Genomic DNA, 13,835 nt, shown 5'->3' with positions numbered 1-13,835 from the left:
ACTGTGACCAAAAGGGAAGTCGGGAATGGGTGACTGAACACCCAAGGGTGCCCTGTCACCTGGTCACAGCTACAGCATTTGTTTGAAGCCTGACAAGTGCTGAGCACTGTTTCAGGGTGTCACATAGAGATCCACCAGAAACGGCAGTCACAGACGCTGCCTTAAGAGCACCTACAGTTTAACAGACAAGATGCACAGCTAAATGCCTGGATCCCGTAAACACGCAATCCGCCCTTGCTTACCTCTCTGCTCACTCTTTCTCGCATAGCATCTGTCACAAGTGCAACATTTAGTTTATTTATTTGTGTTCTTGATTACTGTGGCCTGCTCAGGCTGAGATTTGCCTGGTATGCAACAGCGTGCCCATTCCAATTATTTATGGCTACCACCCCCACTCTCACCCACTGGAAGAGACATTCCAAGAGGACAAGGACCAAGTCTACCTTATTCCCCATCGTAACTCCAGAGCCTGGCAAAATGTACCTAGTAGATTCTTAAAAAATATTTTTGAATAAATAAACAAAATATGAAATAAAAAAATAAATGAAACCAGCAACAGCTATAGAGAGAGATTATGTAACTGATCTCTTGAAAGCTGCCACTAACTTAAAACACAAAATTAAGTGCAAACCATGTTCAGAAGCACAAGCAAATTTTCAGAATTTAGACAGGGAAAAAAAATCTCTTGATTCCGGGGCAGCTGCCCTGAAACTGCCCACAGATGCGTCAGTGGGCACAGCCAAGATCAGCTGACCTGTAGCTTCCTGAGCCGCTGAATTTCAGAGTGGTTTGGCTTGTAGCATTATTGTGGCAATAACTAACTACTATTATACTCTTTTAAAGTAATACAAATTAATTACCAGCAGAACAAACATTAAAATGCAAATATGATTCATCTTTATTGAAACAGAAAGTGCGTATTTTTAGTTGAATTGTTTGGTTCCTCTCCGACCGCAGACAAACACCTTCTCTGTGAGCACATCCTCATCACTGGAGCTGAGCCGGCCTGGGAGGATGCGCTTAGAGAATGGATGTGAAGGACATTAGCAGGCTCAGCACCGCTGCGGGAGACACCACCTTTCCAGCACCGTTCAGTGCCAGTATTTCTCACGCACCTCATCCAGGATGGAGAGGACAGCCTCCATGCCCTCTGTACAGGTGGCCTGAATCTCAGCTTCTGGCAGAATAAATCCTTACGTACCATTGTCCCTCAGCTTGAAAGTGTATGCGAAGGGGATCCCAATGTCATGAGCCCAGTCTCTGGAAGACCCTGGTGTGGTGTCTATGAATGAAACCATGAAGGCAGATTTAGAAACTGTACTGTGAGAGCACAGATTTCTATGGCCATTATCCAGCAAAATAAATCAACTCTTTCAAGTTAGGGTCCCCTGGCTGGCTGTCTTCTCCTTCCCCGTCTATCTTAAGCCCCTATAGGACAGGGGTTATATTTTGCTCAGCCTCCCTCTCGCTCCACCATCCCCACAGGGCTGAAGATTCTCCCCGGTGCATAGCAGAGATCTGGTTAACTTTTCTCAGCTAAATCAAAGACTGAACAACCTAACGTTTCACGGAAAGACTGAACTGACATGTAAAGGAAACAAAGTGACCAACAGGAAGATACTGCGCAAATATTTTCCAGGCGGTCCTCCGGGGGGCGGGGGGAGGCGGTGGTGGTTGGGGGAAGGCAGAGTGCACTCTCCTTTCAACTAAATTCCTTGTTTTTAGAGTCTTTCTCCAGGCCCCACCTGCTCTGCTTTCTTAGCTTGATGGGTCCTCTGGGAACTGGATCAACTGACCAAGGATCACCGGAAAACATCCTTCCTGTTAACTCCCGCGCTCCTTCTCAGCTCTTTTTAACTGAAGCCAGAGGGAGTTCTGGTCTGAGCTCGTGTGTTAGTTTTTTCTTCTCGCTCACACCTCCTCCCTGGAGAGCACAATTCTGGACTCGTAGACTCCCTTTTATCCTTGGTGATTTTGATTTGTAAAACTTCCTGTTGATCTCAGGAACTCTTCTCTCCCTCCTCTGCTCACCCCAAAGTCCGCTGATGTTTTTGTGCCTTGGATACTATGGAAGAGGTGAAAAAAAGATACTCGCATAAAATATCTGCGCTCGATCCAACTCTATAATTGGTTCCATGCTTTGCTTTCAATGTGTTTGCTGCCTTCTGTCCAACTTGGATCTGTAGGTGGGAAATGCAGAGACAGATATCTGGTGTGAAAAATAAATCCAACAATCCAGAGGGCTTGGTATTTTGTCCAAATCCATCGCCAGAGTTCCAGACTATGTCCCTAACTTCCCATGGGACATCTGTGCCTAGGTAGCCTGCTGGTACTTCAGGCTCCGCATACTCAAGCCCAGTTTCCGCATCTCCCCAACTAATAAGGCTATCCAGGTTCTCATCTTTCTGGCTGACCTTGTTCCACAAACACATGTAAAACCCTGCAGCCATCTTTGACTCTCCTTCTTTCAAATAGTTACCAAGTTGCATTTCCAGTGCCTTCACCCCATCTGAGTCTCATTGCCACTGAAATGGACTATTGTCATCTTCTGTTTCCCTTCCTGTCAGCAGCATTCCTTATCCCAGTTGATCCCACCTGGCTTCCAGGTGAACTTATGTAGGGTGGAAGTATGATTGTGATCCTGCTGAAAGCCTTCAATAATGCTCAGTTGCCCACTGAGTTCCATACAAACCTCCCAGTCTCGTATTTGAGATCCTCTATGATATGGCCCTAACCCGTCTTTCCAACGTCATATTCTCTACATCCCAGGCCAGATGATGAAATTCAAGCTCCCTCGCTCCTCCCTGGACGTGCCCCTTTCCTCAGACTCTCTGTCTTTTCTCAGCTGTTCCCTCTACCTGAGATGCCTCACCTCTTGTCTCTGTCTGTTGACATTCTGCCCAACCTCAAAGGACTTTCTCAAATGTCAGCATCTCCACAAGGCCATTCCTGATCACCGCAGCTGATTCTCTCTCCCGCTTTTTCCCCCAGAGTCCTTTGTTCACATCTTTCTCACCACTCCCGTCTTATTTTTCCTTATAGGTATTTCACACTTATCTCTCATGGGCTCGTGGAACTTCAGAGCTGGAAACTACACCCTTCCCCACACAGACCACCTCGTCACCTTACTACGTTGCAAATCCTGCAGAAGGCAATGCTGTCCAAGGTCTTGGCCTTGCTCTTGGCAGACCCTTTCCTGACATCAGAGTCACTGAGATCCAAGTGTTCTGCTGTGTTTATTCACATTCTGATAAATCTCCTCGCACACCTTCTCGACAGTCTAAATATTCCCGCCCCAGACTCCCTGATGCTCTATTCTCCCTGCCTGCTGGGATATCCCGCTACTTCCCCTGGGTTCTACACAAACCCCCCCAGAACGCACGCCCACTCCCTGCCTGGGCTGTGGCCCTCCACCACTTTTCACCCTCAGGGCAGCCTGACTGCACTTGCAGGTGTCTCAGCTCCCCTGACTGCTGACTTGGGACGGGTCTCGTTTCAGACACTGCCTCTCTCTTCCTGGTCCTGTGCTGCCCAACTGAACCCTGAGGAGCAACAGGGTGGTGCTCGGGGAGAGTTGGGGGCAGGCCCAGTGAAACTCAAAGAGGAGAGGAGAAAAGGCAATGAGTGGTGGTGGGTTGTACGCAGCTTGTGGGCAGCTCCTCAGGGCGCTGGGACTTCCTGTGTGTGGCTAAGATAAAAGAAAAAACATTAAATTGAACATGTTTTCAAGCTCTTTGCCTCCTCTCCACTCACCACTGGGGATTCTGTCTTTGGCCATTGACCTTCTGTCTCTCTCCCTGAAAAGAGGTCCTGAGTCTGCCTTGGTTCCTGGGCTGTGTTGCCCGGACTTGAGCTGAGGAAGTCACGGAGCAAAGCTGGTTTAATCATTACGCCGTTTGTAGGAAGAAGAGGGAATTATAAGGAGAGGAGAATCAGAAAGGGGATTTCTGGAGAGAGAAATTCTGGTGAGAAATGAGAACGGAGGGTGGAGAGAAAGGATTTGGGGCGGCTGCTGCGTGAGTGGAGATGAGAGCCTGAGGCCTGGAGAGAGAGTGGTTGTGAGTCACCAGCTGCACTCCCTTCTCAAGTTCTTTGAGAGTCCCTAGCAGAGCTATGAAGCACTGTTAATTGTCCTTAATTCCCATGGGTTCTGCATTTCTTCAACTGAAACTCCATGCCGATGGTCCTTGTGGGGCTTCCACTCCTATGTGGGTCTCATGGAGCAGCTCCAGACTACCTTTTCCATCCCAGTGGTGTCTTGCATTTTTTGTCTTTCCTGCAGGTCACCCCAGACACCCATTTCTTCTTCCCATCACTAGCCTTCACCTATTTTATCCCATACCCTTCTCGTCCCTCAAATCCCGGCTGTGGTGTGGGAAACAGTCTTCCCAGTTCCCCTTCTTTATTGACAAAAAAAAACCCCTTTTTTTATGACCCCACCAGCAATGACTATGGGGAAGTAGATAGAAGCAAGAAACTAAGATATCTGAGAATTACAGTCGCAATCCGTAGCTTATAGGTCAGTCCTTTCTGAGAAGGTGAAGTGAAAATCTCCTAGACTCCGGCTTCCATCTCTAGGGGTGGGATTCCTGATTCTTCTTCTCTCTCCTGACACTAGACTACAAGGCCATGACAGCCAATTTCTCGGCTGCCCTTCTTCTCAGCCTAAAGGCACTTTCTGGTCAAACTAATGAAAATCCCTTTGCTAGTAGTACATAATTTACATTGCTAAAGACCCCAAGCCTGCTTCATAACTCCTCACCTGGACCCAGAGAATTTCCTATAGGTATATGGTCACAGGCAGGTGCTCAGACAGATTGATTAAGGCCCGGGCATGTGTGGGAGGACAGAGCTAGGGATGGGCCACAGGGGTTGATGTGGGAAGAGCTCACATGGAAAGAATGTCAGCATCTACAGCATCAGCTTCTCACAGCTGTTCTGATTTCCAGAGCCATTTGGAACAGGGCTGTCTAACACTGTGCCTCCCTGTATCGTGATTGCAAGTTCTTGATCACACAGTATAAGATCTATCATGATTTCTACGCATTTGGTTTTGTAAGTACATAGAGATTAATTGCTGGTCTCTGGTGGCTGCAAATCTTCCTAGAAATGGAAACTCCTTGTACAGTTGGTTGAACCTGTGTCCTTGTGCACTCTATCAAGCTTACCCCTAAGAACCTAAAATTTATACTGCTAGCTAGTGTCAATAAGGTTGACACATGGGGCAAAATCTACACAGTGTCTGGTTGTTGAACAGTCTTGGGGATGAATGTTTATGCTAATTCTTCAGCACCTGAGACTGTCAGAGATACAGAAGGGAGAAGTCTCTCAATTCAGTTGACTGGTTTCCACACAGGCTACCAATGGTCTAGTCCTTTCCACCTCAGAATTACCTTCCAGGGATGGCGATGCAGCGCCTCAGGCTCCTCCTGCCTTCCTGCCCCACTCAGCCTGTGGCCGGAGGGCTCTAATCTGACAGCCAATTAGCACACTACCCTCTAACCTTTGAATACAAAGCTTGCAAAATGGTCACGTAGTATCTGTTTTCCTGAACCAAAAAGCGAATAAAATTCCCTAGAAAAATACTGGGTCTACATGCCTCTTTTTTCTGCTAGTGGAAGGCCCGTCCCATCAAAGATCTACAATGGACTGTTTTTGGTGGTTCATTTGTATTTGTCACAGATCCCTTTAAGCGGGAGGCAGACATCTATGGCAAGCATCACAGAAACTGGGAGATAAGGAGGGCTCTGGGCTTCCCCGTGAAAATGTCTATCTCTGCAGGTTTCTTTACTGAAGAAATAGAACTTCTGGGACCCAGAAATGAGGAGGAAACAGGACACAGGGGACTGGGCATCTACCCTGGTACCGGCTCCTAGAAGCTGCAAACCCTTCCTGAGCAGAGAGAGGCAGTGTGAGGCGGTCGCCGGATGCAGCCTCTGGAGTCTGAAGACGGGCGTTCCAGCGCGGGTCCTCCCTCACTGTCGAGAGGGGCTCCCGGGCTGCAGTCAACCTCAGGACTCAGTGTCCACATCTCCAAAGTGAGCTTAGTATATTGTCGTGAGGCTCAGATGCCATAATGTCTGTCAAATCCCTTTGTAGATTGCAAAGGTCTGGGCGAATGTTAGTAACTTCCACACCTTGCAACATGATCACATAGTATAAATGTTCAAGAACAAGCGCAAGAAAGATACTGGGGGCCTGCCGGGTAGTTCTGACTGCTGGGGGAAGCCTTCCCTTCAGCAAAGAGCTGGGGTGGCTTTTCTCTTTCTGTCCAGGCCTCTGTTTTATGGGTCCTGCTCCCGAGGGAGAGGGAATGGAGGCGTAATGGAACTGATGGGCCTCCAGGCTTCTGTGATCTTAAGACAGAGCAAACTTACCCCCACCCATCCCAGCACTGGTTGATAATGGGGAGCTTGTTTTAAAAAATAAAAAAGTTAAAGGGAAAATAACAAGCTTTAGTGAGAATGTGGAACCCTGGTGCACTGTTGGTAGGAATGTAAAATGGTCTACCTGCCATGGAAAACAGGGTGAGAGTTCCTCAAAAACTTAAAAATAGAACTACCATATGACCCAGCAATTCCACTTCTAGATATATACCCAAAAGAATCAAAAGCGAGATCTCAGAGATATTTACGTACCTATGTGCACGGCAGCATTATTCACAATAGCCGAAAGGCAGAAACAACCCAACTGTCCATCAGTGGATGAACAGGTAAAGAAAATGTGATATGTACATGCAGAGGAATATTATTCAGCCTTAAAAAGGAAGGAAGCTCTGGCACATGATATAACGTAGATGAACCTTGAGGACATTATGCTGACTGAACTAAGCTCATCATAAAAAGAGCCGTACTGGATCCCGCTTGCATGAGGAATCTGGAGGAGCCAAACTTATAGAAAAAGAAAGTGGGATTCTGGGTTCCAGGGGCGAGGAGTTCTGGGAGGTGCTGTTCGATGGGTGTAGAGTTTCAATTTTTGGAGATGGGTTGCACAATTATATGAATATACTTAACACTACTGAATTGTGCACTTGCTGGTTAAGATGGTAAATTGTATGTTATGTGTATTTTACCACAATTAAAAATTGAAGAAGTAATTTTAAAAAAGATAACGAATATCACAACAATTCTAAATGTACCCCCTCAACCCCTTGTGTCTGTTGTCCTCAGGTTCACAGCAGGGAGAAGAGTCCAGGCCTCGTCAGCACTTCCCCCACCAGGGCTGGGTGAACACGGCCTCGGAGAGGGACCCCGAGGGGACAAAGCCGCTTCCCGACCCAGCTGGGGTTGCACAGCACTGCCCCTTACAAATGCTCCCAGGCAAATACCAGAGGCAGAATTTGGAAGAAAATAAAGCCTTGTGTGCAGCAGAGAAGGAGCAGATAGTACTAGCCGTGTTATCTTAGATTTGCCATCTTCCACTAACAGCTGGCGAGTTCTTTAAAGCACGGTTCGAAAGCTGTAATTGCTGAACGAAGCTTCAAGAGAATTTACAGAAATGAAAGCGCATTCCTGCAGATTTTTAACATAATCATCTCATTTATATTATAGCCGAATAGCTAAGATGTCTCCCAACTTGACACTTTGCGAAACAGTTAGTTAATTAGTGTAGGTAAAGCGGCATTTAACCCAAAGCCTTTCCAGCAGGCGTCTGGCAAGGTGCAGAAAGCAGGAGAAAGGAAAGAAGGAAGAGCAGAGAGAACAAAAGCGGGGCTGGAGCCAGAGTCTTTGGAACAGAAACAGGGAAAGGAGGCAGGGCTGCCACGAGGCTTCTCCCAACGCTCTGGTCTTACCAGGTCCTTGTGGTGACTTGACTTGTTTGTGGTGTAGCCGTAAGGCACGAGGAGGAGCTGCCCGTAAGAGCGTAAGGTCAGGAAGCAAACAATGCTCTCCTTCTTGCTGTCTAACAAGCTGGAAACAGCTTTTGTCTCTGGTTCAGACGCTGGTCCTGCCCCACAGAATGCTATATCTTGGCAGTTTTTAGTTGTGCCAGTACCTAAAATATACAGGAAACCACAAACAAGGCGGGAATCCCCAGCCCAGTTCAGAACCCACCGAGGGTGAGTCATCCTTGCTCAGGGCGTCTAGGGTGGAATCGGGGCTTGCTCTTGCTTGTCTAAGTTAGCCCTGGTTAAATAAGTCAGCCTGGATAGTCATTCAAGGAGAAACGCAGACAGGCAGGAGGGCTAACGTTCAGATTTAGAAACAAACATCATGCTGACATGGCCTGGGAAGGAAGAAGCAACACGGAATGGCATTTTCAGTAACCTTGCACTTGAACTTGTGGTGGGCCCTGAAACAAATGATTGGGACCAGTCTTTGGGCTCCCAGGTCAGACTCTTTAGTCTCGCTGGTTGAAGTCTCTCTCCCACAGTCCAAACGGCTTGAGTCTCATTAGAGCTATTTTGCAAGGACATCAGCAGTCAGTCCTCCTCATCAATACTAGTGAGGACCATCAACGAAGCACCCTTTACACGCTGGGCACATGCTCAGCCCCTCCTAAGTGGCATCTCGTTTAATCCCCACAACAACCTGCGGATAAGATGGTATTACTGTGGGCCACATTATAAATAAGGAAAAACCGAAGCAGAGAGAAGACGAAATTTTTCCAAGATCACACAGCCGCCAAGCCTGAATTTCAACTCTTGCCATCCTGTTCCTAGCCAGACTCCCCCTAACCACGCTGACCTCTTTCTGTGCTTCTGATTCATCGGGCACATTGGGATTCGGAAGCATGGAAAAGCCTCAAGGAGAAGAAAGCACTCATTTACCTCTGCCCTCCTGCTGTAGAATAATCTGCAAGGATCATTCTCTGATGCTCCTTTTCTTTATGATAATTCATATATTTTAAAACAAAGCAATAGGATTTCAAACACATTCACAGGGGTCTAGGTGCGCTGTGACCCCGTTTAGCCAATCTCAGAGACCTGCGCCCGAGTGTCGCTGGTTCCTGCCGTGGAGATAAGGTCATCCCCTTAGACGACAACACTGGAGAGGAAGTCTAGAAAGCTGCACAAAACCTGTTTATTTTCAAAAGTCATATTTCTAGTAATTCACCTCTTTCCTGGCTTCTCTGCTCCATTTGTCGTTGTTCTTCCTCAATTCATCTACTCAACATGTACTTACTGCACCAGAATATGTTGAAATTTCTATTGAGATCGGTCCCAAAACATGTGCCATTATTATAGGATGAACGGGATTTCCTCCAGATCCTGTAACAGAGGAAATGAGGATGTTGCCTTCTGTCTCATAAATCACAGCATCAGTGATGATGGGTGGCTCTCGAATGTTAAAAATGGTTCCTAGGGTTGTCTGGAAGAATTGCCTTAACATTATGAAGCTTGTGTGTGTCATTTTTAGTCTCACAGGTGGGCTAGCAACCCCCAAAACAGGAAGATCTGTCCAACCAAACACGTACACACGTGTAAACCATCCAACTGGAGGGCGTGGTTTGGCCTTTTCCTCACAAGCAGATTAACAGTTCTGGGTAGATGAGATCTGCTTCATCAGGGAAAGCGTCAGCGTCCTTTTTCAGGTCCGAGTGATAAAGGAGGAAAGGGAAATAGCTTGGCAGATGGAAAAAGGCTGTTCCAGATGTGTCAGAGATTGCCTTTGCGTGTTTCTGGAAGCAGAAGACTGGTGAGTGGAGATGGGGATAAAGACAAGTTTTGCCAGATGAGCTCGGAAGGAAGGACCTGTTCACACTCCGGGCCAGAAAGCACCAGAAAGACAAAGGGGTCTCACGAAGGGGCTGTGGGTCACCATGGGGGAGGCGGAGGAGCGAATACTCTCTAGAAACAGGGGCCCTTGTTTGTGGAGTGATATGCGTCAGAAACCTTTTAAAGACGAATTTGTCTACTAAATGCAAGGGGTTAGCCCTGAGCTCACATCTACACCCGTCTTCCTCTATTTTGTACGTGGGATGTTGCCACAGCACGGCTTGATAAGTGGTGTGTAGGTCTGTGCCTGGGATCCAGGCCTGCGAACCCTGGGCTGCCTACACCACCGGGCTGGCCCCTGCACTGCCTCTGTTAACCTTGTCCCCATTTCTGACTATAGGGTCCCTGAATAGTAAACAAATGTCCCTGGCTTGGGGCAGGGAGACCTCTCACCCCCAGTGAGGTAATTCCCAGCCCTCTCACTCACCTGCAGATAATCCGGGCCGGGCCTCATCGGTCGTCCCCAGGAAGTGCTGAGTCACCACCTCCGTGCACTTCTCTCTTATCTGGCTCATCCACTGGTAGATCTGCATCAGCCGGAGGACTGAGGGTATCAATGAGAAGACCGTTTGCTGCCTCGAATTAAGATGACCGCTTCTTTCATGAAGATACTGAACTCCGAACTCTGCTCTAGGTTGCAACAGCTGTGTGCTAAACAAACCAGAAGAGTAAACCGAAGAAGTATTACCCACCTCCTCCCATTTTCATTAGAGATCTACCCTGTCACCCAGTCTTAGGACACTGTCGAACTTTACAAATAAGTTATTGCAAATTAACAATTTCGATAGTCCACTGATAACACTTCGGAAACACTGTATAACAACACATCCTTCAGATGGCGCCAACTTCCAGGCTGCCAGGTGGTGCTCCATCGCGCCGGAAGCTTCAGGTCAGCCTTCTTTTGTGGGAGCTTCTTCAGTCTTTGTGGATCCCAACAATTTCCTTTGCTGATGTCTGTGGATCCAAAATTGGAGAAGACCTGGGGATGCCTTTCACAGAACACAACAGAAGTTTCTAAATCAAGCCAAGTTAATCATTTTGGTCCGCCTGAGTAGACCTGAGTAGATGTTGATTTAATTACAAGCCGTACACCATGCTTAGAAAGGAAGGGCCTGAGACCTTCTCCCGTAAGTCAACACCTTGGGGCTCTATAAGGGAGAGTGAACAAGGAATTCACAAAGATAGGGCATATTAAGACAGTCGTCGGCATGTGATATGACACTGCCGCACTCAATTTCTAGAGTTGAAATATCTGACTGACAAGAATAATGGTAAATAATAATAGTTAATTTGCGATAACAAATATTCTATTTGAAAATATTCGTATCTCAATTGACATTCAACTTGTCATAGAACCTCCACAGATAAAAGGCATGATTATAACTAACAGTGCTTAAGTGGGGAGGAGACTGAGAAGTCGTCCCCCGGGGCCCGTGTGTGATTCTTGATGGCACTGGGCGGGGTGCAGACGCCTCACATCCTGGGGAGCTGCACACAGTAGCAAGGGGCAGCAGCAGCAGCAATGTTTATCTGCTGTTCAGTGAGCTGTCGTGTGGTTTATCTCATTTACCCCCGAGACAAAGCTGCGAGAAGGCTACTGCTCTCCCTGCTTCACGTCTGAGGAAACTGAGGCCCAAGGAGGACAAATGTCTTGGTCAAGGTCACAGAGCAAGTGGACAAGCCAAGTGTGACCTGTCTCTGATAGCAGGGCAGTAGTTTTCCATGGGCCTCACTGGACCTTGTGCAAAATCGTAGAATTTTCAGTGCTTTTGAGTGATTGTTACAGAGGAAAATGTAATTTTTTTCTTGTACTCTGAAAAAAGTTCTGGAAAATATTAATATATTTCCCAATACTGAGAGAAGAAATGGTAAAGCTTGTTTGGAGGGTGTCTTGTGCACTTATATAAAAAATTTAGATGTGCGTATCCTTTAACCAGTAATTCTATTTTTAGGAATTTATACTCCAAAAAAGTTTTGCATAATGTTATTCACACACCCCACACATATGCATATGTAGTAACTAATTTTTTACCGTATCCAGTTTCAAAATCCACCGCACTTATCTTAGCAGCAACACAAATACTTCTTTGAAAAAAAGTTTTCCCCTCTTGAGAACTGCTGCCTGTGTCCCTCACACCCCACAGGAAATACCACATTTTCAGCCCAATACAATTCAGTGAGAAGGCTTTTCCACTCTGTGTCCCACACCCCCATATGCACTGGCCCTGCCCTGCTCATACTGGCCATGGACCTGATGAACAAGAATATGGGTTAATTCTGATCCATGTTCCCACGAGCAAAGCTGGTTGGGACGTTCTTTTCCCCTGTTTCATTCTTGTTGTTAATTTACTTTTTTACTGCATATCACCAGGGTTGTAGCTTCAACGGTGGTCATCGGTGGGTGATGTTTGGGAATCCGCTGAACTCAGTGCACATGCAGATCTCAGCCTCACATTTCGAGCCCCCCCGTCCACAGGCAGCAACAGTGAACTGGATCACCCATCCTAAAGTGGGTGTGACACCACCAGCCCCCGGCCCCCAGGTGTCCTGCTCACCTCCCCCATAGGGTGGTATCTGTCATAGGAATAGGTCTCCGGGCTCCTCCTCGGACTCACTGTCTCGTCCATGCCCTCTCGCCTGTGTTGCACTAGGGATCTGCAAAGGGGAGAAGGTCAGACCAAAAGCAATGAAGAAACCAGGCTGTCACGAGGGCTGCGAGGCTGTTGAGAGGTGGAGAAAGTGACGAGAGCAGCCTTTGGAGGACAGAGCCAGCGCTTTGAGACCTCGGGCGACCGGGGAGTCCCTCTGAGCTGCAGTTTCTTCATCTGAAGGGTGAGAACAGCCATTCCAACCTCGCTGGGAGGCTGGAATAATTCCATAAGATATTATCGATAAAAATACTTATAAATTTGTCAAAGAAATAATAGCCAAGATTTATTGAACTGAAACTTACTATAAGACGTGCACTGCTCTAAGCCAATCAAATCTCATTTGCTTCTCTCAAAAGCCCTGAGACAGGTATTCTTATTATCCCCATTTCAGAAACGAAGAAATTGAGGCAGAGGGAAAGTGTTATTGGGATTTAAACCCTGACGGTCTGATTGAAGAGCCTGCAACATTAACCACTGCACTGCGTGTAATGGTGAGAATTAATCTTTAAACAGTAATGTATCTTTCTTTTAAAATAAACTTTATTTTTTAGAGCAGCTTCAGGTTTGCAGCAAAATTGGACAAAAGGTACAGAGAGTTCCCATGTAGCCCCTTCCCCACACAGACGCAACCTCTTCCACTGTCAACATCCCCAACTGCAGTGGTACGTTTGTTACAGTCAACGCACCTACATTGACACTCATTATTTCCCAAAGTCCACAGTCTACATTAGGGCTTACGCTTGGTCTTGTACAATCTATGGGTTGGGACAAATGTGTAATAACATGTATCCACCATTACAGTATCATACAGGAGCTTCACTGCTCTAAAAATCTTCTGTGCCCTGCCTATCCATCCCTCCCTACCCCTTAACCTCTGGCAACCACTGGTATTTTTACAGTCTCCATAGTTTTGCCTTTTCCAGAACGTCGTTAAAATTGGAATCATATAGTGCGGAGCCTTTTCAGATTGGCTTCCTTCACTTAGTAATATGCACTATGCATTTAACTTTTCTCTGTCTTTTCACAGCTTGGTAGTTCATTTCTTTAGTGCTGTGTGATATTCCATTGTCTGGATGGACCACTGTTTATATATTCCCTCACCCGCTGAAGGACATCTTGGTTGCTTCCAAGTCTTCACAGTTACGAATAAAGCAGCTATAAACATCAGTATGCAGGGTTTTGTGTGGACAGAAGTTTTGAATTCATTTGAGTAAACACCAAGGAGCGTGATTGCTGAATCATATGTTAAGAGTGTATTTACTTTTGTAAAAAACTACCAAACTGTCTTCCAAAGGGGCTGCACCATTTTGCATTCCCACCAGCATTGTATGACAGTTCCTGTTGCTGTACGCCCTCACCAGCATTCGGAGTTGTCTGTGCTTTGAATGTTGGCCATTCAGGTAGGTGTGTACTGGTATCTCATTGTTTTAACTTGCGTTTCCCTAATGACATATAATGCTGAACAT

The 13,835-nt window shown here is 46.7% G+C and overlaps 1 protein-coding gene across 1 annotated transcript; it reads right to left on the bottom strand.

The window, feature by feature from the left end:
* Positions 1-880: 880 nt before the first annotated feature.
* Positions 881-13,484, bottom strand: CPO (carboxypeptidase O). The gene is given in 9 exon segments (XM_070579470.1): positions 881-1,094; positions 1,097-1,282; positions 2,096-2,180; positions 7,793-7,995; positions 9,126-9,211; positions 9,467-9,635; positions 10,146-10,245; positions 12,274-12,373; positions 13,471-13,484. Coding segments are annotated over 9 exon segments (1,017 nt in total). The 3' UTR covers positions 881-1,020.
* Between the last annotated feature and the right edge of the window lie 351 nt (positions 13,485-13,835).

The sequence above is a fragment of the Equus przewalskii genome, chromosome 17 (genome assembly GCF_037783145.1).
Source record: "Equus przewalskii isolate Varuska chromosome 17, EquPr2, whole genome shotgun sequence".
Taxonomy (NCBI): Eukaryota; Metazoa; Chordata; class Mammalia; order Perissodactyla; family Equidae; genus Equus; species Equus przewalskii.
The sequence above is the reverse complement of the archived record's forward strand: the minus strand, read 5'-3'. Positions and strand labels throughout refer to the sequence as shown.